Source organism: Eptesicus fuscus, chromosome 1, assembly GCF_027574615.1.
Source record: "Eptesicus fuscus isolate TK198812 chromosome 1, DD_ASM_mEF_20220401, whole genome shotgun sequence".
Taxonomy (NCBI): domain Eukaryota; kingdom Metazoa; phylum Chordata; class Mammalia; order Chiroptera; family Vespertilionidae; genus Eptesicus; species Eptesicus fuscus.
In genome coordinates this window covers 134,431,168-134,455,000 of record NC_072473.1, presented here as the reverse complement: position 1 = coordinate 134,455,000, position 23,833 = coordinate 134,431,168, and the positions used below count along the sequence as shown (strand labels likewise).

General features: G+C 46.5%; 1 protein-coding gene across 5 annotated transcripts in view; it reads left to right on the top strand.

Moving 5' to 3' along the window:
* Nucleotides 1–17,829, top strand: part of USP9X (ubiquitin specific peptidase 9 X-linked) — a 75,905-nt gene extending 58,076 nt beyond the window's left edge. For 3 of the 5 annotated variants that reach the window (XM_054714424.1, XM_054714432.1, XM_054714417.1), the window contains exons 33-45: nt 181–354; nt 2,982–3,123; nt 4,348–5,101; nt 5,688–5,811; nt 6,516–6,741; nt 7,221–7,350; nt 8,325–8,510; nt 8,936–9,156; nt 9,243–9,331; nt 11,265–11,421; nt 11,580–11,840; nt 12,698–12,793; nt 13,957–17,829. In XM_054714424.1, the coding sequence (XP_054570399.1) occupies nt 181–354; nt 2,982–3,123; nt 4,348–5,101; nt 5,688–5,811; nt 6,516–6,741; nt 7,221–7,350; nt 8,325–8,510; nt 8,936–9,156; nt 9,243–9,331; nt 11,265–11,421; nt 11,580–11,840; nt 12,698–12,793; nt 13,957–14,094 (2,698 nt within the window). In that variant the 3' untranslated portion in view covers nt 14,095–17,829. The remainder of the gene's footprint in view (nt 1–180; nt 355–2,981; nt 3,124–4,347; nt 5,102–5,687; nt 5,812–6,515; nt 6,742–7,220; nt 7,351–8,324; nt 8,511–8,935; nt 9,157–9,242; nt 9,332–11,264; nt 11,422–11,579; nt 11,841–12,697; nt 12,794–13,956) is intronic. The other 2 variants (XM_054714441.1, XM_054714437.1) reach the window with 1 other exon arrangement.
* Nucleotides 17,830–23,833: the final 6,004 nt, after the last annotated feature.

Below are 23,833 nucleotides of genomic sequence, written 5' to 3'. Positions count from 1 at the left end.
AAAATTCTGCTATGACTCTAGTCTCTCTCTCTCTCTCTCTTTTTTTTTTTGCCCTTGCAATTATTTGTTGAAGAAAAAAAATAGTCATTTACCCTGTAAAGGTTTCCACCCTTGAAAAATACATTGCATATATTGTTCTGGGAGTGTCACATTACATCTTTTATTCCGTTCATTTCTTAGGCTTTGGGGTGAGCCTGTTAATCTGCGTGAGCAACATGATGCTTTAGAATTTTTTAATTCTTTGGTGGATAGTTTAGATGAAGCTTTGAAAGCCTTAGGACATCCTGCTATGCTAAGTAAAGTTTTAGGAGGTTCCTTTGCTGATCAGAAGATTTGCCAAGGCTGCCCACATAGGTAAGTGGTAATTATTACATAGTTTAAGTTTATGTTGTGCTGTTTATTTACTAACAAAAATAAAATTTTTATTAGTAGTTATGTGGAGTATGCCACTGATGACTAAATATCTCAGACTGGATTAATTATATACTGTGTATACCTTACTACTTTGGGAGTCTTTTTTGTTTGTTTTTATAAAATAACTAGAGGCCCGGTGCATGAAATTCATGCACAGGTAGGGTCCCTAGGCCTGGCTGGCAATCAGGGCCTTCCTATGTTCCACACCGCCCCCTGGTGGTCAGCGCACATCATAGCGAGCAGTAGAACTCCCGGTCAAACTCCTACGGGGACATTTTGCATATTAGCCTTTTAGATAGATAGATAGAGATTTGCTTCTTTTTACTGTATAATCTCTTATTATTTCATACTCTTGCATTTTATGGTTACTTTTGAGGAAGTAAAATGGCATTTTCCATACCGATGCAGATGTTACTTATAAATTTGTCCTTTGTTTTAGAATTAAAATAATTATAATATTGTAAATACAATGACTTTACAAGATGACAGAAATAGAGCACTATTTCCTATACAAGTGAAATACTGACTTTTAAAAGAGCATTGATTATGGTCATTATCCTTAAGGTATGTTTTCCACAAGGAATATAGCAAGAGTTAACTAAACAAATTGGCTTTTTTTACTTAAAAGGGAAATTGTTTGATCAGGACTTACTGAAAATAGTTCAATAACTATTAAAAATTTGTTACTGATAATGTTTATGCCTATTACATGGAAATTTTGTTTTGGACTCTATCAATTAATGTTGGTTTGAAATTGTTTTTGCCAAAATATCACAGTATTTTCCACAAGCCCAAGCAGCATTCCATGTGGTCATGGGTTGTGTGTGTGTATGGTTGGTGGGCTGCTTCACTTTGGAACATAGAGAAATGATTGCGGTGAGTAATACTGTGTGAATGAGAGGTTGCATTAGGTTAAAGCATTCAGATCAGGGGCATGTCATTGTTCACATAGCTTGCACAGCTTGTGGTCCTTTTGAAAGACGTGTTACGCCTGGCGAGCATGGCTCAGTGGTTGAGCATTGACCTATGAACCTGGAGGTCACGGGTTCGATTCCCGGTCAGGGCACATGCCTGGGTTGCAGGCTCAATCCCCAGTGTGGGATGTGCAGGAGGCAGCCAGTCAATGATTCTCTCTCATTGATGTTTCTTTCTCACTCTCCCTTCCTGTCTAAAATAAATGCAATAAAAATATATTTTTTTAAAAAGACTTGTTAACATTAGGTGGACAATAAAATTCTCATTTTCACGTCTTTTTTAAAAATTCTTTATTGTTGAAAGTATTACATATGTCTCCTTTTTCCCCATTGACTTCTCCCAGCCCACTCCCCCCCCCCCCCCCCGCACATGCCCTTACCCCCCTATTGTCTGTGTCCATTGGTTTTGCTTATATGCATGCATACAAGTCTTTTGGTTGATCTCTTACCCTCTTCTTCTCCCCCTCCTCCCCGCCCCTCCCACACACACACACACCCTCCCCCGCGAGTTTTGACGGTCTATTTGATGCTTCTATGTCTCTGGATCTATTTTTGTTCGTCAGTTTATGTTGTTCATACTTGTGTTTTTGTTTTTTTTAAATATATTTTATTGATTTTTTTACAGAGAGGAAGGTAGAGGGATAGAGAATTAGAAACATCGATGAGAGAGAATCATGGATCAGCTGCCTCCTGCACACCCCCCACTGGGGACGTGCCTGCAACCAAGGCACATGCCCTTGACCGGAACCGAACCTGGGACCCTTCAGTCTGCAGGCCGACGCCCCATCCAGTGAGCCAAACCAGCCAGGGCCATACTTGTTTTTAATTGCTGATAAAATAGCCAACTTTTTTTGTATATTTTTTATTGATTTCAGAGAGGAAGGGAAAGAGATATAGAAACATCCATGATGAGAGAGAATCACTGACTGGCTGCCTCCTGTACGCCTCCTACTGGGATGGAGCCCACAATCTGGGCATGTGCCCTTGAACCGGATCACACCTGGGACCCTTCAGTCTGCAGGCCGATGCTCTATCCACTGAGCCAAACTGGCTAGGGTCAGATAGCCAGCTCTTTAGTTAATCTATTCCTGTTCATCCTTGATTTGTTTTCGATGGTTTTCAATTTTATTTGGAAATGACTGATTTCCTGTAAAAGGCCCGGCAGGAAAATAAGTATTGCAGGCTTATCTGGGCTCTGAGGCCTCTGAGGCAACTCCTCAACTCTGTTGTTTAGTGAAAGCAGCCAGGCAGACAGGAGGTCAAGGTAGGTGCATTCCCATAAAACTTGACAAAGACAGGCGCAGGGCCGCATGTGACCAATGGCCCCCACAGCCTGTTACCCCTGCTCTAGACAGATAAAGCCCTAAACCCGAACTGGGGCTCCCCGTGTGGACTGGCCTGCGACAGGAACAAGACGAGTTCCGTTGTGGAGCAGGCATTTAACTTGAGGGTCTTAGGAAGATGGTGCTGTCGACATTTCCACACAGCCACGGGTTTCATGTTGTAGTGTAAATACCGCACATGCCCACGACTAAATGTTGAGTAGACTGAGGAATAACTCCTTTCTGATCTTTTTTTAAATGATATCTTTAGATACGAGTGTGAAGAATCTTTTACGACTCTGAATGTAGACATTCGAAATCACCAAAATCTTCTTGATTCTTTGGAACAGTATGTGAAAGGAGATTTATTAGAAGGTGCAAATGCATATCATTGTGAGAAATGCAATAAGAAGGTATGAATTGTCCCGTCTCGTTTATCTTAGTTATGACTACATTTAATGGATTTGGAAGAAGTTGACGTTTGTTCTTAAAATTCGCCTTCATTTCCTACCCTGCTTTGTAGTGGTGGTAGAGGGCAGTTGAGATGGTAACTGATTGAAAGGTTTGTCAGGGGAAGAAGATGGAGAGAAAGGTGCCTGGGAGGGTATGGACAACAGGTGAGTGAGGTACGAGTGAATCATTTAAGCAGCCCTAATAGCTTAGTATCACATTCTCTTGACTGAAACACAGACACTTTTCATTCATACTCAACCAAACTGCTACTGAAATCCTCGAAGCTATAGTCGTTGAACCTATCAATTCTTCTCTCACGTCCAGAGTTACTTGTCAAGACCAAGAAGTTTGCTAAAACCATGAATTACTTCCTTTAGCCACATCAGGTTGCTTCTACCGCTTAGGTCAGATTTTTAGACCCACCTGATTGTTTTAACATCTTTTTGGGAGAAACGATTCAGACAGGCAGACAGTAATGTGTATTTTTGGATGGGCTCCCAAACCTTTCTCACATAGAACTCACCTGTGTTGGGTTTTGTGTTGTTTTCTGCCTTACCACTTAGGCAGGTGTCAAAGTCTAGAGGTTGAGATATGGTGAGTTGTAAGGCCATACTGCCTGCCACCCACAGCTCTCAGACTGGAGGCAAGTTACTCGATCTCTCTGCTACTCCTGACCTTCATCCTTAAGATGCAGTAGCACCTGCTGAGAGGGTTGAGAGGGTTGAATATGTTACTTCTGGGCTGCACCTAGCATGTTATTTGGTACCTGGTTACCCAATAAATATTAGCTGCTATTATCGGATTTCTTCATTTTGCTCACAGAAAACTACACCTTCATTAGATTAACAGTAGTTATCAAACAAGTATTAATGGTTCAGTGACTGTAAAAACCGTGCAGTGAGTAATTTCTTTATTACTGATTCTTGTAATTTATAATAAATGGCATTAGCTATTTCCATACTAGTTTTAGTTAATATTTTTTAAAATATCAACTGGGACAGATTTAACTTGTGTTCCTTACCATGTGTTTGTTGACACATAATTTCAAATTAGTCTTAAGAGAACTTACCAGTGTGACCCCAATGAATTCAATTAAGAAAGAAGAAGACCATTTTAAAGTCCGTTTTTTGCGGTGGGTTGATTGTAAGAGAGCAGCATCTAGTAACTGGGTCTGTTTGTTTCAGGTTGATACTGTAAAACGCCTGCTAATTAAAAAATTACCTCCTGTTCTTGCTATTCAACTGAAACGATTCGACTATGACTGGGAAAGAGAGTGTGCCATCAAGTTCAATGATTACTTTGAGTTTCCTCGAGAGCTGGACATGGAGCCTTACACGGTGGCAGGCGTTGCCAAGCTGGAGGGGGATAACGTGACCCCAGAGAGTCAGCTGATCCAGCAGAACGAGCAGTCCGAGAGCGAGGCGGCGGGCAGCACCAAGTACAGGCTCGTGGGCGTGCTGGTCCACAGCGGCCAGGCGAGCGGCGGCCACTATTACTCTTACATCATCCAGAGGAACGGGGTGGACGGCGAGAGAAATCGCTGGTATAAATTCGACGATGGCGATGTGACCGAGTGTAAAATGGATGACGACGAAGAAATGAAAAACCAGTGTTTCGGGGGAGAGTACATGGGAGAAGTGTTCGATCACATGATGAAGCGCATGTCATACAGGCGCCAGAAAAGGTGGTGGAATGCCTACATACTCTTTTATGAGCGACTGGACACAATAGACCAAGGCGATGAGTTGGTAAGATACATATCCGAGCTGGCTGTCACCAGCAGACCCCATCAGATCGTCATGCCCTCGGCCATCGAGAGAAGCGTGCGCAAACAGAACGTGCAGTTCATGCATAACCGGATGCAGTACAGCCTGGAATATTTCCAGTTCATGAAAAAACTGCTTACGTGTAATGGTGTTTACTTAAATCCTCCTCCCGGTAAGTGCCAAAAACACGCAGCTGCTTCACGATCAAGCGTGGCTCTTCCTCTCCTGGCGGGCTTCTCCAGAGGCATCGGCATGTTTGGTTTCCACATTTGGCGGGCGGTAGTCTTATTTCAGAAGACTTCTCTTTAAGAGGAGTGGAATGTCTTGGTGTTGGAAAACGGGAGCTTTTGTTTATTATAAGTTTGTTTTTGACTTGAGCATTAGTTTGGAATGTGCTTTAGAGAACTAAGAATTACTTCATGCCCTAGCCGGTTTGGCTCAGAGGATAGAGCGTTGGCCTGTGGACTGGAGGGTCCCGGGTTTGATTTCGGTCAAGGGCACATGCCCGGGTTGCTGGCTCGATCCCCAGTAGGGGACATGCAGGAGGCAGCCGATCCATGATTCTCTCTCATCATTGATGTTTCTCTCTTTCTCCCTCTCCCTTTCTCTCTGAAATCAATCAAATATATATATATATGTTAAAAAAAAGAATTACTTCATGAGTAGACTTCTGAGGATTGATGGGAATGTACGCGTGTTCGAAAATGGGTTTGAACATAGAAATTGGTCTGACTTTTCTGTCTGAATTTTATTTATAGGGCAAGACCACCTGTTGCCTGAAGCAGAAGAAATCACCATGATTAGTATTCAGCTTGCTGCTAGGTTCCTCTTCACCACAGGGTTTCACACCAAGAAAGTAGTCCGCGGCTCGGCCAGTGATTGGTACATGGCATTGCGTTTCCATTCCTGTTCCACCAGCATTTAGTTGGGTTCTTTTAAGTTTTTTCCAGACCATAATAATCTTATTTCAGATTGGAATACAGAATTTAAAATCTCTTGGTAGCAATAGTGAGAGAGAGCACATTGAAGTAATTATTTAAATTAATAAACATGGCCTTTTCTTACTCAAAAGCAGGCTTCTGCTTCTATTTTGTATCATCTTTGACATCCCCTGTACGAAAGATTACAGGATGATAGTTAAAAACCTAACTATTTGATCAGGAAATAATGCATTTTAGCTTTCCTGTATTAAATAGTGCCATAGATTAAACGGTAAAGAAAGAGCTTCCTATGTTTCTAATTGTGACAGTGTAAAGGCCATTATAATCCGTTGATTTAACTATTTTTACTTACCCCGTGGTGAGATGTTTAAGGGAGGGGCCGTGGTTTTACCATTGTGCACCTGGGAAGAGTTCGGTAATAGGTTTATAGAGAAGGCACGCACCGGTTTTGTTCTGTCTCGTTGTGAGAATAGACCAAGTCACAGTACTCACCTGTCACTTTAATGCGAGTACTAGACGTTCCCTCCAGTAGGAAGAGATGTTTGGGTTTTATGTGGTTCACAGAGCCCCACCCCTGACTACATGAAACATGCTCCTGCATTGCTATTCACAGACTTTTTTCTTTTTCTTTTTGCTTTATCTTAGGTATGATGCATTGTGTATTCTCCTTCGTCACAGCAAGAATGTGCGCTTTTGGTTTGCTCATAACGTCCTTTTCAATGTTTCCAATCGCTTCTCTGAATACCTCTTGGAGTGCCCCAGTGCAGAAGTGAGGGGTGCGTTTGCCAAGCTGATCGTCTTCATTGCGCACTTCTCCTTGCAAGATGGCCCCTGCCCTTCACCTTTTGCATCTCCAGGACCTTCTAGTCAGGTAATTGCTCGGGGTTTTTGGTTACAAATAAATTCTGTTTCCTGGGAGTTGAAGTCACATGTATGTGCCTCTCTCTTACATGTTTGCCCTAACGTACGCGTGCGCACACTCCACACAGCGTGATGTCTGGGTTCCGTTTAAAGGAGTTCACAGCAATGAGTAGTGATTATCGGCTCTTGAAAATTTCGCATTTTCTCTGTTGAATCATTTACATGCGGTGACTTAATGATACACTTACTGTTAAATAGAGTTATTTTTTAAAAATTAGAATAGTATGAAGGCTCTATTATGAACTCTACCTTGGCTCTCCATTCCCTTTTCTAACAAGCAACCCTTTCTAATCACTTTGTCATCAATCCTTCCAGAAACTTCTGCCTGTATTCAGCACACACATGTGTGTGTCCCTTTTTCATGCGAACTGAATTGTGTCATGCCTGCACCTTGTTTCTGAAAAGCCGCTGATGTGTTCTCGTTCGCAGGCTTATGACAACCTAAGCCTCAGCGATCACCTGCTGAGAGCGGTGCTGAACCTCCTGAGGAGGGAGGTCTCGGAGCACGGGCGCCATCTGCAGCAGTATTTCAACCTGTTCGTGATGTATGCCAACTTAGGTAGGAGTTGGCGTTTCCGTAGTGCTGGTTAAGTGTATTCAATAGTGGAGTCATTTAAGTCAAGTGGTAAGACATAACCTGGTCTGAAATAGAGTGTCCCGTAAACGCTGGTATGAATTGTCTCTGGAACTTTTTTCACTGCCCTTTTCACCTTGTACTGTAGCTCTGCCCGTGTCTTACCTCTGCAGTAGCCCCGGTCAGAGTCGGTCTCAATCATACTGTTCTCCGGAAGCGGCGGTGCCAGATCTGTCTTGTTTTTTAAATGCTGATTCCTAGTCCCGCCCCATCCCAACCAAATGAACCAGAATTCTCAAGGCCAGCCCAAGGCATCCACATTTTTAAAAGGTCCCCAGGTGGTTGTATGTGCTCACCAAGTTGAATGAAGGGGACTGACTTGTCCATAAGTTTTTGTTGAAGTAAAGTCACTTAAAGTTAAGAATAATATGAATATTCACTTAAATTGGCCCTGTTATTAATGCTATTACTTCGGTATAACAACACTCCTAGTAACCTGCTCCTCCCTCACCCGATCATTTCCTTTCCGTGATCCCGTAATACTTGCCCTGGCAGGATGCTTTACTGGGGGCGGGCTGGAGGGAGTCAATAGGAGAAAGGGGGGATATATGTAATACTTTCAACAATAAGGAATTATTTTAAATAAAAGAAAGACATAATTAAAGAGAAAGTATGCTGTACTATCTTGTACTTACTGTTTCTGACTGCAGATTTTGGTGTTTGTTGAATGAAATAGATGGGTACTTGGTGTGATTGGCATGTTCTGGTCACTGTTTAACCATTTTAATACTTCTTAGGTTCAATACAACGCAGTAGATATTCTGTTCTGGTTAAATAATTCTCTGATCACAAAAGTTATAGAAAAATATTTTCGATGCCTACTTTATTATTGAAACCTGTACCATCTCCATTCATTCCTCTCGTATAATTCTTCTGTCGCTCGTCCCTCTTCATCGTAGGTGTGGCCGAGAAGACACAGCTTCTGAAACTGAGTGTGCCTGCCACCTTCATGCTTGTGTCTTTGGACGAAGGCCCAGGTCCCCCCATCAAATACCAGTATGCTGAGTTGGGCAAGCTGTACTCAGTAGTGTCACAGCTGATCCGCTGTTGCAATGTCTCGTCAAGAATGCAGTCCTCAATCAATGGTAAGTCAAGTGCTCTGTCCTCACAGTGGCTCTGAGACCCTGCTGGGCATACGCGGTACCCGGTTAAAAGTAATCCTGCCCCAGCTGGTTCGGCTCAGAGGATAGAGCATCGGCCCGAAGAATGAAGGGTCCTGGGTTCGATTCCGATCGAGGGCATGGCTCCAGCCCTGATTGGGGGGCGTGCAGGAGGCAGCCGAAGGATGACTCATCATTGATTCTATGTCCCTCTCCCTTTCCTTTCCGAAATCAATAAAAATGTTTCTTTAAAAAAATTAAATAAATAAATATGAAACGAGACCGAAGGTTTATGCTGTTTTTTCTAAAATAAAAATTTAAAAGCCCGTAAGCTGTTTTGTATGCTGGAAGCTCTGTACTATTATGAAGGAGCCTATTGGTTTTTCATTGATGGCACGTCTGTATTCTAGGTAATCCTCCTCTTCCCAACCCTTTTGGTGATCCCAATTTATCACAGCCTATAATGCCAATTCAGCAGAATGTGGCAGACATTTTATTTGTGAGGACAAGTTATGTGAAGAAAATCATTGAGGATTGCAGTAACTCGGAGGAGACCGTCAAACTGCTTCGTTTTTGCTGCTGGGAGAATCCTCAGTTCTCATCCACTGTCCTCAGTGAACTTCTGTGGCAGGTTAAAGACCATACACATTCCTATATCGATCATTTGGTGTGTGGTTCCTCCAGCTGAGGTACTCACTGTGTCTGGCCTGCTTTCAGGTTGCGTATTCCTACACGTACGAGCTGCGGCCCTATTTGGACCTGCTTTTGCAAATCCTGCTGATCGAGGACTCCTGGCAGACGCACAGGTAGGTGCCCTTGTGTCTTAAACAGAAGCTTCGGAACGAACAGTCAGTGTTCCTCGTAACTTGATTTTTACTCTCTCCTCTCAGTGCCCACATTGCATGCTTAATATAGGAACTTTTTTCTTTCGGTTTTTCTTTTCTAAATTAAGGAACACCAGCATAGGCTTTTGGTAAATATTTCATTTTATTAATGCCCTAGGCTTTTTTTTAGAATTAGATTACATTTTCGAATTGGTCACATGAGATAACATTTGCTTGTGTAAAAATTGTCGCGCCCTGGCCGGGTAGCTTGGTTGTTGGAGCATCGTCCTGTACACCAACAGGTTGCGGGTTCGATCCCCAGCCGGGGTGTATACGGGAGCCAGCCAGTGGATGTTTCTCTTTCTTCCCCCTCTCATCCACTATCTCTAAAAGGTTGATGAAAAATATCCTCCCGTGAGGATTAACAAAAAAATAAGTAAAATTCACCAGTTTAATGGCTTTTAGTACATTCACATGTTGCACAACCATTACCACTGTCTAATTCCAGAATATTTCCATCACCCTAAAAGGAAACCCCATACCCAGTTACGCAGTCCCCCTATCCTTTGGAAACCACCAACCTACTGCCTCTATGGATTTTCCTATTCATAGACAGAATGTTCAGGATTTGCCAGGACACTTCAAATAAGAGGAATCATAATTGTCCTCCTGTGACTGCTTATCTCCTTAGCGCAGTGGTCGGCAAACTCATTAGTCACCAGAGCCAAATGTCAACAGTACGATTGAAATTCCTTTTGAGAGCCAAATATTTTAAACTTCAACTTCTTCTAACGCCACTTCTTCAACATAGACTCACCCAGGCCGTGGTATTTTGTGGAAGAGCCACACTCAAGGGGCCAAAGAGCCGCATGTGGCTCTCGAGCCGCAGTTTGCCGACCACTGCCTTAGCGTAATGCTTGCAAGTTCATCTATGTTAGAGCACAAATCAGAAAATTGTTGCTTTTTTGTGGCTGAATAATAACCCACTGTGTGGATGTATGCCACATTTTGTCTGCTGGCGGGAGGGGTTTTGAACACAAAAGAAACAAGGCACATTCTTGCCCCACAATCATTTTGTTTTTTAAGTTTGTTTTGTTTTTATATGTTTTTATTGATTTCTGAGAGGGAGGGAGAGAGATAGAAACATGAATGATGGGAGAGAATCATTGATTGGCTGCCTTCTGCACACCCCCTACTGGGGATCGAGCTGCAAGACGTGCATGTGCCCTTGACTGCACTCAAACCCGGGACCCTTCAGTCCGCAGGCCAACGCTCTAGCCACTGAGCCAAACCGGCTAAGGCCACACCCATTTTTCAAATTGCTTATGGAGGGCCAGAACAATAAATCATTGGCTACATATTGTTCTGTTGTAGTTTGGCAGGCGCTGAAATAAAATCATCCATCCTTGGCCAAGCAGCCCAATTGTACTGCTGGTAAAAATTGTTTTGCCTGCCACATACTCTCATTATTAGAATTCAAGCTAATTCTGGATTTCCAAAGTATGTCACTGTGTCCGAGTCCCTGGATTGTCACTTACCTTTGGAAATGCAGTTTTAGAAAAGGAACTGATGAAGCAAGTTCTTAAGTACTTAGTTGTTATAAACTAATTTTTTAAAGTTTGTATTATCCTGTCACTTCTGGTCGTGTATTTTCATTCCATACCTAGCAAAATCATTTTGAAATTGCTAATAAATTGGGAAGAGCCGCACTACTAGGCAGCTGTATGAGCTTGGACAAGCTATTTAACCTTCCTACCCCTTTTCTCATCTGTTCGAGGGATTGGTAACTACCTACTGTCTAGCATTAGAACACATGACTACTCAAAGATACTGAGTGGCACATAGCAGGCACTCAGTAAATGTCAGCTGCTATCTGATTTTAGACGTTTTTATTTTCTATCTGGTTCTCTTTCAGAATTCATAATGCACTTAAAGGAATCCCAGATGACCGCGATGGGCTGTTTGACACAATCCAGCGCTCTAAGAATCACTATCAAAAGAGAGCGTACCAGTGCATAAAGTGTATGGTGGCTCTCTTTAGCAATTGTCCTGTTGCTTACCAGATTTTGCAGGTGAGGATTTTCTCTTACAATTTTGTAGAACTCTGAGTCAGAATGAAGGAATCTGTTTTAAAAGAACAGAATCGTGAGAATTTGGAGTTGTCATTTTAAGTTCACTTTGAAAAGGATCCCAAAACCTTTGGCATAAATCGTTTCCTTTTCTTTTGAAGGGCAACGGAGATCTGAAAAGAAAGTGGACCTGGGCAGTGGAGTGGCTCGGAGATGAGCTCGAAAGACGACCATACACTGGCAACCCTCAGTACACGTACAACAACTGGTCTCCTCCGGTGCAAAGCAATGAGACCTCAAATGGTTATTTCTTGGAGAGATCGCATAGTGCTAGGATGACCCTTGCAAAAGCTTGTGAACTCTGTCCAGAGGAGGTAAACAAAGCCACCAGTGTGCAGCAGATAGGAATGGAAGAAGCCAAAGTAATTCTTTACTTCGTAGGCTAGTGTTTATGTGTTAACAGTAATGTAAAAATATGATGTTGGGGTCTTGGCTTCAGTGCTTACTACATGTGGTCTTAAGTAATTGAGAGTGCTGCCTTCTAGAGAAATTTCTATTAAATTGTCTGAAATAGAGTAATTCTAAGAGAATCCAAATTAGGAATTTTTTTCAATTGTTTTAATTTGTTTATCTGCAGTAAAAGAAAAGTTGTTAGTGGGTCAGTTTTATCAATTTTTTAATTTTTTATTTCAAACTAGAGGCCCAGTGCATGAAAATTCATGCACTGGAGGGGGGTCCCTCAGCCTGGCCTGCCCCCTCTCACAGTCCGGGAGCCCTCAGGGGCGGGAGGTGACCCGGCGATCTGGGGAAGGTGACACCCCCATCACACCTCTGCTGCTGCCACTGCCGGCAGCGCAAGCCTCGGGCCAGCCCTGGTTACCTGAGCCTTGGGTGGCCCTGGGAGGCTGGGCAGCTGCCATCCGAGGCTTGCCTGCAACTCGGGCCGGCCCTGGGCGGCTGGGAGACTGAGGGGACTGAGGGGACTGGGGGACTCTGGAGGCAGGCGTGCGGGGAGGGCCCAGGCATGCCACACGCCTGCCACCCCGGCGGGGCTGAGGGGACTGGGCACTGCCATCTTGTGGCTGTGGGCGCTGCCATCTTTGAGGGTGTGGCAGTCAATTAGTATAGTCCCTCCTTATTGGCTGTGGGCGCCGCCATCTTTGTGGGGGCATAACGGTCAATTAGTATATTCCCTCTTAATTAGATAGGATAGAAAAAAGGTTAAAGTAAACTTGAGTTTGCCTGTATGATTTTTTTCTCTTTAAATCTCTAACACTAGGAGCCAGATGACCAAGATGCACCAGATGAGCATGAGTCGCCTCCCCCCGAAGATGCCCCGCTATACCCCCACTCCCCCGGATCTCAGTATCAACAGGTAAGTGGGGATCAGTGTGTGTTTTTATCCCTGGGAATTAAGTTTTATGCTGTATTTAAAGGATGGCTTCGTTTTTTATTGTAACGAAAGTAGAAGAGGGATTGTCTAACGAGCTTTGGGGGCGTGCGTGATCAGACGGGGCCTGGTTGGAGGGAGGTGTGATGGGTGTTTTTCTGGTCAACTAGGTTCCCCTCTCTTACTAGGAGAGAAAGTTGGCAAAATGGCGCTAATTTGTGTCAACATAAAATGATAGTATACAGCACAAAGGATTATGACAACATCTGTTAGGCTTAGTCTGCAAATGGGTTGTGAAAACATTAAGATATGGTAATAATGTAAGGATTTCCTGGTTATTTAGCCTAAGCAAGACAGTAAAAGTGGTTGGGAAAAATCAAGGATTTGACAGTTCCATCAATTTCCTGTAAAATCAATAACTAAATGAAATTAGGATGAAGAAACTTTCTAAGTGAGAGCTCTTTCTAAAACCCAGTGTGATCAATTCAGATCTTTCGAGGCAGCAAAGCCCCCTGGCGGGCTTGTTACAGCCCCGAGTGCGGGCCCCGCCCGCCCGCAGCTGCCGATTGGATTCGGCTTTTAACCGGGTCCTGGGAGCCGCCGCTGCCATGCAGGAGCCATGCTTTCAGATCCCGTTGAAGGCGTTCTTCCCCACATTTCAGGGGGCATAGAAGCACGTTAAATGGTTAGAAGTCGCATGTTTGACTTTTCATAACACTAATTACAGAAAGCTAATCAAAAACCAGCGCGGCCTGGCTGGTGGGAATGGACAGAAAGGGGGCGGGCTCGGTGGAGCATACGGGCACTTTGGGTGCTCGGCAGCGTCAGAATAGACGTGCTGTGGCTCGCGGGAGCAGTGGTGAGCTGTGGTCCCTTACGTGTCAGCCTTGGGTCCAAAACGGAAAACCACTTGGGCCACAGGCTGTGCAGACCCGCACTGCCTCATGGGGCTTTGGGTTTGCATTTAGGCCAGCTTTCCTAGTCAGGCCATTATTTTTCTCCCCACCGTGAGGCCAAGCATTTTTATTCTTTGTTAAGGCCCAGGGATCCAGGAAGTACTGACATGTCCACCAACTTCAGCCTGTGCTTAGGAGGTTTCAGGTTCATACATGACCATGTTGACATGCCTGTGTCCTCTCCCCTCGCAGAACAACCATGTGCACGGACAGCCGTACACCGGCCCCGCGGCGCATCACATGAACAACCCTCAGAGAGCTGGCCAGCGAGCACAAGAAAACTACGAAGGCAGCGAAGAAGTGTCCCCGCCTCAGACGAAGGATCAGTGAAACGCACACGCCTAACTGGTTCCATCAAGACTGTGCACCCAGGCCTTACAGTCCAACCTTTTTCTGTGTCTGGCTAATATTTAAAACTTAAAAAAAAAAAAACTACAAAAAAAAAACAAAACAAAAAAACCAACAACAAAAAAAACTATTCCTAATCAACATGGAGTGGAAAGTTTATTCACTGTCTCATCTGCAGAAACTTGCTGTCCATATATAACCCGCCTGCAGTGGAAAGTGTATAGTGTTTTGTAATAAATGGCCTGATGCTAATGTGTAAATGGCAAAGGTGTATATAGTATATTAATGTTTGACTGTTAATTCTTAAGCAAGAACCTTTTTTCTTGATGAGACTCGCAGATCTCCAAAAGCGACAGAAGTTCATTTTCTCGTTCTCCCCAGTGCACTCGGCAGCCAGCGCTCTGCCTCGGCTGGCCGATCAGCCCCTTCCCAAAAACACAAACCAACAGCAGCCCATCCATGTCAGCCGCACCCGTAGGCTCACGTTCCTCCTCCGCCACCAGAGTCAGTCTCATTGTGATGAGTGGGAGGCTGCCAGCCTGGAAATGACTCGGTTGATGTGGCGCATTGGTGATGTAGCCTTGTTTCTAGATCTTTTTCATTGCCTTTTTACTCGGACCTTAGTTCATCCTTTCGAAGCTGTAGTTACGCTGTGACATTTAGCATGGCTTCCCACAGGTTAGTGTAGCCAGTGAGGACAAATCACCAGGACGGCGGCTGTCCCAGGCGACGGCTGTCGCGCTCAGCTTTTCCTTCTACGCCTAGAACATACGCTAGACACCAAGGGGAGAACCGTGGCGAACAGGCGGTTTTCAGTTAGTTTCACATCCGTTGCTTACACCTGATGGACAGCTCGATCTCTGGGTGGGATAGAGAGACTTAAGTGTCAGTGATGGGAATTGTAAAACATTGAAGACAAATATGCAAAACTTGGCTCTGTCAGGATGCTCGGAGCCTAATAGAAGACTGTATTTGGTGTGCTTGTTTTGTTTCTTTGGTAGAGCTCATTAGGTGTGTCTTCTCGAACTTTCCTTCTGAATCACAGTGAAGCGGAAGTCCTCGGGCCCCACAGAGCTTGGTGCCACTGCACCAAGGCGTCCGGTTGAGTTTGCTCAGCCAGTTTTACTTGAAAGCAAGAATCGTCCTAGCTCCTTTTCCCTGACCCCAAAAAGGTTTAACATTTGAAGCAGGGTCTGATTGAAGAGGGAATACTGGTTGGTGACCGTCTTTGAGGTGTGGTGATTTCAGAACAAACTGACTTAAAGATAAGCAACGCATCGGTTCATACTGTATTGGAAAGCATTGGTAACTTGAATCTGTGTAAGTTTTTGGAACCTGTCTGGAAACCCAACACCCCTGCACACAGATACAGCCCCCCCCTGTTCTGTTGAAATATTTTGCTGTTTTGTTTTATAGAAATTATTTTGCTCAATTCACAAATAGAGTTTGATTTAAGAACTTTTTGTCTTGGTGTGGTGGTGTTTTTTGTCCTTTTTTCCGGAAGGACTGCGTATTGAAGTGAGTTCTGTGCATAGCCCGCCTCGGCAGGCGGCTGGAGCCGGTTCAGTCACCTGGAGTTGGTGTGCCCAGGGAGGGCTGACCTTGGCCCTTCACTGAGGATTTAGGGAAACGGGCCGCTGCCCCTGAGACGGCTTCCCAACAATCAATCTTGTACTTTTTGTATGTTTTTTATATACATGTGTATTTAATGAGCACAAGCTTGGTTGTACTTTTTAAAGTTCAGTTAACAGGAAACTTGTCAAAAGGCTGTGGTTGGAACGGATGAAAGCAGAGACAACATTGTGGTCGGAGGGGGCGGTGTTTCAGATGAAGCTTTGGGTATCTTGCAGTTCTCTGCAGTCAATCTGCGCTTCTAGGTTTTCTGTGATCCTAGGAAATTTGGACACCAGATAGATCCTGTTTTTTACCTTAAATATATTACATCTGAATGTGTTCAGTTTGATGGAAGCTGTTCGCAATTCCATTTGGTCATTTTTCCTTGAAAAGTTCCTCAATTCCAAGCTTCCTTAGCAATAGGTTCACCTGATTTGGACAAGTCGCCCTCGTTAAACACACCATCTCACCATCCGAGAGGCGACTGGCATTCCCTACTCCTTAACAAACTACTTCATTTAGCAACTTGAATGGCTTGACGTTCTAGAAGGCTGTGGATTTTTCTCCTCGGAGGGAGCTCCGACCGTGGTTGCTTGCCGTGTCCAAGTCCCCTGGTGCCAGGTGAGGCGTGTGACTCCGTTTTCCCTCCATTTGAGGAGGAGTGGTCTGTGTTATGACCAGGATCAAGGGGAAATGAAGTTATTTTTGTTTGTTTGTGCAAATTATTTTCTATGTTTAACTCTTAAACAAGCATTAACGTATAACCGGAAATTTTAAGATGCATGTTACTGTAAGAGCAACGTAGTGGTGATTTTGAGATCTTTTTCTGAACATAAATGGCACATTTTAAACTTCAAGTCTTCAAAGTGCCTAAAGATTATTTATCCCTCAACTGATTTCTTGAGCCATATATATATTTCCTACTTTCAATGTTTGTTGCGGAATCGCTAGTCTTCCTTTCGAAGAAGTATCCCCAGAATTCTAAATGGCATGATTCCTTTCTAGAAGACGGTAGAAGCTGTTGACCTAAAGACTGAAGATATTTTCACTGTTCATCTGTGAGCAAGGGCTTCGCCCTGTTGGATCGAAGTGTTTTCGTGCACAACCTGGTAAAAACCACATTGCTGCTGTTTCCAAGCCCTCCACCAAGCAGATTTCCCTGTTCAGCATCGTAGAGGCAGACATAACACCATCCGATTTGGGGGTTTTGTCTTTCGTTGATTTTTCTCAGTAATAATTTCCCAACCTTGTGTCTTTTAGCTCTTATGTATACAAATTTAGAATTATTAAAATGTTTTATATTTTTTCATGGTTAACTTTTATTAGCGAATAACAACTACTTAAGTATTTAATCCTCGTAGTGGTTCAAAAGATGAGCGTCCTTTTTTTATTTGCATTACATTTCTAAACGAAAGCAGCAGTCTGAATATTCAGATAACTCCAAAAGAGTTCCTTTCAAGTGTTTTTTAGTATTTTTCCAGCTCATGTTCTCCCAAGAACTCTGCTGAATTTTGTGGTTCATTTGGTGGATACCCTGCCTTATTTAGAATTGTAACTGGATAAGAAAATTGCCTTTTCATTCATTATAAGTGCCCGATTTTGGTCTCTAGTTTGAAGGTACCTACATACTGCCTAGCGAGTAGAACACGCCCTCCCCCTCCCCCTCCCCTTCCCTCCCCCGCCCCCCAGTTTTGTGTTACCGGGAAAACCATTCAGTACTGGTTTCATAGTAAGGCTCAACCGGAATTGGTCCCGCACCGATGGGAGTGTTTAGTGTTTGGAAAGTTGGTGGGTGTGATTCACTACAGAAATGCTCAATGTATTACCTTGCTGCCGATTGTATTTCTGACGATTCATTTGTTTGCAAAATGTAGCACTTCTCCTCCAAACTTAGAGGTGTGAGAAAAAGGGGGGAAAGATACATCATGTTTTAAACTTGGAAATCAGTGAAATGTTTTTATTTTGAAACCCAGATTCCCAAAAGGAAATTTCACCACCAGATCACACACTTCTCAGCCTTTTTCAAGCCGAGACTGACTGAAGATTGTCCACAGGTCCTAAGATTTAGCACATATACAAAAAAATAAAACTTTCTAAATTAAATGGCGGCTTTCCCTTTGATTTATTGAAATACGAATTCTAAACGGAAGGTAAATTAGAGGTGTGATAGATTTGAACAGGGTTTTTAAAGGAAGTGTTTGTCATTCTGCCCTCACTGTATATTCAAAGCATATTCACATCTAAGTTCAAAAATGGAGTTACGTAATTGCTGACAACTGTTCATTCTAAAATCAAGACGCAGCAAACACTTTGGTGTTTACAAGTTCCTTTAAATAAATAATGAGCAATGAAGCAGGGCACATGCTTTCATGGGAGCTAAGTGAAAGCTGCACTGCCCGTGTGGTGCAGTGGTGGGTGTTGACCTATGAACCAGGAGGTCCCAGTTCGATTCCCCATCAGGGCACACGCAGGGGTGGAAGGCTCCATCTCCAGTGGGGGGCGTGCAGGAGGCAGCCCTTTGATGATTCTCATCATTGATCTATGAAATCGAAAATATTTCCTTAAAGGGAAACTCCTCCATCAAACATTTCAGACCCATGTAAAAATGAGTTGATTATTTGAAAGACATTCCACTTAAATGTACAAAACTACAAAGTGGGAGTGGTTTGAGGATCTTGTGTTCCGCCAACATTAGAATATACCGCATTTCATCAAGTCACCTAGGCAAAATCAGCTGCCTTTCAGGGATATTAAAATGGGGGGGGGGGCCCTAACCGGTGTGGCTCAGTGGATAGAGCGTCGGCCTGGGGACTGAAGGGTCCCGGGTTCGATTCCGGTCAAGGGCATGTACCTTGGTGGCGGGCACATCCCCAGTAGGGAGTGTGCAGCAGGCAGCTGATCCATGTTTCTAACTCTCTATCCCTCTCCCTCTCTGTAACATATCAATAAAATACATTTAAAAAACAAAACCAAAAGAACGTGGGGATCCCATTTGGTAATAATCAAGGCAAATGCTTGTGAATATATCTTGAAATAACAAGTTTTCGTTGTGGGCTCTTCGCGCTTCTTTTTCCCATTAAGCTAGTGGGATACAGAAACCCTATTTGTATGCGTGATTATCAACAAAGCTGGCCCATTGACAAGAACCTGCTGGGACTGAGCCCAGTGCTCTTTTCAGCGGCGGCGATGTAATAATATTCCAAAATTAACCTACGAACCAGGAGGTCGATTCCCGCTCAGGGCACAGGCCCGGGTTGCGGGCTCCATCCCCAGTGTGGGGCGTGCAGGAGGCAGCCGATCCATGCTTCTCTCTCACCATGGATGTTTCTCTCCCTCTCCCTTCCTCTCTGACATCAATAAAAATAAATTTAAAAAAAAACTCCGAGAAAATAGAAAAAGAATTGGTAAATTCGGGAACATCAATAACGTACTGTCTGTGCGAGCAAGACCATCCAAAGGAATTGGTGTTTGTCTGAAGTGGCCGGGGCTCCTGGTTTGAGTGGCGTGCTCCATGGCGGGGGGGGGGGGGGGTAACGTGCCAGCCTCCCCCATTTGGGGAATACGATTGCTAGGATCTGATTTTCTCACGGGGGTTCAAGAGTAAGAAGAGGACGGTGTCCGAGTCGGTCCAATTTTCCTCTTGGAAAAGGAAAGTGCGGAGCCCCGCTTTGGCAACGCGGGGGCTTTGATTCCGCCCGAGACGATCGATCCCCCCAACTTCACGCCTGCAACCCCCGCCGCCCAGCGTCCCCAACAAATGACAAATGACGGGCGCGCTGAGCCGCCCGCTTCAAAGAGAAGCGAAAGCAAAGCCGGGAGCGGAGCGCACAGCCCGCCGCGCCGCCGACAGCACTTTCTGGCTCCGGAAGAAACGACGCGATCCATTTGGACCCCAGACGTGGGGCGCCCTGCGATTTGCTTTAGAGCAACAGACGCGTGCGCTGGGGACCGGCGGCCCCCTCCTTCCTGAAGAAAAGCGAAGGAAAAGGGCGGGGGGGGGGGGGGGTCCCAGCTGCCGCGTTGCTGGCCGTGCACAGCGAGCTTTGTGGCTGAATTAGCAAAACCAGCTTCGGCGACACGGGCTGAACGGGCCCCCCGAGGGGCTCTGCTCACGCTTGGGGGGTGACTTTCAGGGCCGGGCTCAGCTTTATTGCATTGTTTGCTTTGGGAAATGCCTATGGAGTTTTTTCCTACCTATCCCCGAAATGATATCACAAGATAGCGTTGTATTTATGGTGCCTTTTCTATAAAACGAGGCTGCATGGATAGGATGGCGCATTCGGTTCCCAGAACCCCGAGGGGCATGAAATACCCTCATCTTAGACGCGAAAGACGTGCAGCCTGGGCGGGGGGGGGGGGGGGGGGGGGGGAGTTGGGGGGCTCGGGTAATTGAAGAGTCGAGTGGCAGGTCCCATCCCTGGTCAGGGCGGGAGGCAGCCAAAGGGTGTTTCTCTTTTCTCTCTCCCTTTCCCTGCTCTCCATAGAATCAATGACAAAAGCGTGTCCTTGGGTGAGGATTTTAAAAAATCAGCTCCAGCCTAACCGATTTGGCTCAGTGGACAGAGCGTCGGCCTGCAGACTGAAAGGGTCCCAGGTTCGATTCCGGTCAAGGGCATGTACCTTGGTTGCGGGCACATCCCCAGTGGGAGGTGTGCAGGAGGCAGCTGGTGGATGTTTCTCTCTCATCGATGTTTCTAACTCTCTATCCATCTCCCTTCCTCTCTGTAAAAAATCAATAAAATACATTTTTTAAAAAAATCAGCTCCAAGAGCTTACATGGCTTTCCTGGGGTTGCTCGCAGGGAGAGGGGAACGAGAAATTGGTTTCTTTGTCTTAAAGTCTTGGTCAAATAAATCGAAGGGGCGGGGGCAGCATACGGGGTGCGCTCCCGGCCGCCGTGGGGGCGGCGCTGGCTGGGGTCGGGGCCGCGCCTTTGCCGGTGCGGTCCGCCCGCCCCGCGCAGCGACGGACCTTCCGCTGGACCTTCCGCTGCGGCGCCGGCGGGGCGTGTCCTTCTCTGAGGACATCCTGGCCCCGCACCGCCGCGCGGGGGCTACTCGCTCAGCCATCCCACCGCCCCCAGCAGCCCCGCGCCCCGCCGGAGAGAACAAAGGGAGGCCCAGCCTCCCGCTCACGCCATGCTCTGTCCATCTATCCCATCGGCAAGGCTGAGCCGCAGGCTTCCTGAGCCTTCGATGATCTAGGTGGAAACAAATCTAGCAAGTGCTGCATTTTAATATTATATTTTTAATACGTTTGTATCTGTCTGTAGCCATAATTTCCATGGCTTACTCTTTTTTTAAAATATATTTTATTGATTTTTTACAGAGAGGAAGAGAGAGGGATAGAGAGTTAGAAACATCGATGAGAGAGAAACATCGATCAGCTGCCTCCTGCACACCCCCTACTGGGGATGTGCCCGCAACCAAGGTACATGCCCTTGACCGGAATCGAACCTGGGACCCTTCAGTCTGCAGGCCGACGCTCTATCCACTGAGCCACACCGGTCAGGGCAAGTGCTGCATTTTCAAACATGCGAGCCCTTTTCTCCTGCACCCCAACTGTGCTCCCGAAGCAGAAAATGGAGTGAAATTCATAAAACGGGGAATGCAGAAATAAAGGCAACTTCCGTGGCTCCTGCTGAATAAATGTCCGGGATTTTTAATCCCTTTTTGTCTTGATTGGTGAAAGTCTCACCTCCGTTCCCTTCTCCCCTTTAATCCCCTGCAGCGCCCCGCCCCCGTTTGTGTATTATTTATGACTGCGGAGGGGAAGGGAGAGGGCGAGAAACATTAAGTCATTTCTGACAACGAAGACCCACTTGAGGGTGAGGGCAGCCCCATGGTCTCGCGGCGGGAAGGAACCTTCTCCCCGAAACTGCAAGCGAAGGGCAATTAACCCGGAAGCATCTCCGAGGTCATGTGATGCCTCCGAGTTTTCGGTATCTTCTGTGGGTTCTTCCTGAGAAGTTCCCGCATCTACCATCTTGGCTCAGGCCGCACCCCCCCCCCCCGCACCCCCGTCTGGGGCTCCCCCCGGGGCGGGAGGGCCCGCCGCGGAGCCAGATCAGCTCCCGTGCTTCGCGGGGACGGGACCCCGGGCGGTTTGGCGGGGGGCCTCCAGCTCACCGGCCAAGGGAGTTGAACCCTCGCTTTGCTCACGTCGGGCCGGCGAGAAAGGTGCGGTAAGGCGATGTTTCAACCACACCAACCCCACTTGTGACCTGCATGCAAACATCGGCCCTTCGTTGTCAGTCCTCACCCGGGGGTATTTTTCCATGGATTTCTAGAGAGAGCGGGAGGGAGCGGGAGAGGCAGAGAGAAACACCGACGTGCAAGAGACACATCCATTGGGGCTGGGGATGGAGCCTGCAACCGGGGTACGTGCCCTTGACCACAATCTAACTGGGGCCCTTTAATCCGAGGGCGCAAACTCTATCCACTGAGCCACACCGGCCAGGACAAGCGCTTATTTTTTTGTGACATACCTTTTTTAAAGCCTCCGAAAGACCAATTCCAGAAGGTTCGCTCCCGGCTCCCTTTGGGGCCTCTTCGGAGGGCCTTGCCAGGAGGCCCAGCCGCCGCCTGGAGCCCGGCCTGACCCTGCGCCTGGGAGCCAGCCGCGTGCTCACGGCCGGACGGTTGGCCGTGCGTTAAGGACCAGCAGGATTCTGGCAAGCTGGTCTCCTGTATCGGATCAAAACAAGTCTGACTGATTAATCCCAGGAGACATGAAGCTACCGCTGGTAGTAAGGGGTTCGCCGGCTCAGCTAATTCAGGGGGAGAATCTCAACTAATTCCTAACCTTTTAGCAACTGGAAAGCGACCTGGTTTTCTCATTAGATAAACCCACCTGGGTACACCCCCCCCCCCCCCGCCGCCATGGGACGAAAAGCTATTTTCCTTTGAGGTGCAAATGTATGTAGCTCACAAACACCACTTCCCCCTAAATTGGCTCTTGTGAGGAAAAATAAAGGTTGCTCACCACTAAATGTAGAGGTTTCTAGAAGTTTGTTACTAGAGGTTCTGATTTGAGCAATAATATTTCTTTTTTTTTTTTTTTGAGCAATAACATTTCTGATTATGCCCTAGCCCGTCTGGCTGGGTGGATAGTGTCGGCCTGCGGACTGAAGGGTCCCGGGTCGGATTCCGGTCAAGGGCACAGGCCCGGGTTGCGGGCTGATCACCCCGCTGCGCATTAGTTCCTCAGAACCTCTCACAGCAGAGTCTGCACCCTTTGACCTGCATCATTTCCTCCTTTGCTAATCAGAAATATGTATTTTTTAAATATGTTTTTATTGATTTCAGAGAGGGAGGGAGAGAGAGAGAAACATCCTTGATGAGAGAGAATCATGGATCAGCTGCCTCCTGCACACCCCACACTGGGGATCGAGCCTGCCACCCGGACCTGTGCCCCAATCGGGAATCAAACCCTGACCTCCTGGTTCATAGGTCAAAGCTCAAGCACTGAGGCGCCCCCCACCCCCACCCCAGGCCTTAAACACAAGCGCACACAGCTGCAGGCCTGGGGCAGAGGAGGGGCGGGCGGGCCTGGAGGGCTGAAGCGGCTGCAGCTGGGGGGCCCTGGACTGAGAGGCTCTTTCCCGGGGGGCCTGGGCCGCGGGGTGCCTCTGGCTGTGCCCGCAAGTGGTGGCCCTTCCAGGACTCCTCGGCCGGGAGAGGTGGCCCTGGTGGCCGCGGAAGAGCGGGATCCAGACGCAGGAAGAGCTCCCGGGAGGCCAGGACCGCGCCCCGCGTCCCTGCGCGCCCCCAAGGCGGTGAGTCCTCCCGACCGGCCGCGCATCCCGGTGGTTTCCAAGCGAGATGTGTTGGGGGCTCGTTCCTGAGATGCAGGCCTTCAAAGCTGGGGTACCGCCTTGGGTTCCACCTCTTCTTCCAAGGCGGCTCCCTCCTGACCTGGTGTTAGGGCCGCAGGAGAGGAGTCAGGCCAGGAGCCCTGGGAGAGTTTAAGAAGCGAAAGGTGGGGCCCTGGCCTGCGGGCTGAGGGGTCCCGGGTTCGATTCCGGTCAAGGGCATGTACCTGGGTTGCAGGCACATCCCCAGTAGGAGGCGTGCAGGAGGCAGCTGATCGATGTTTCTCTCTCATC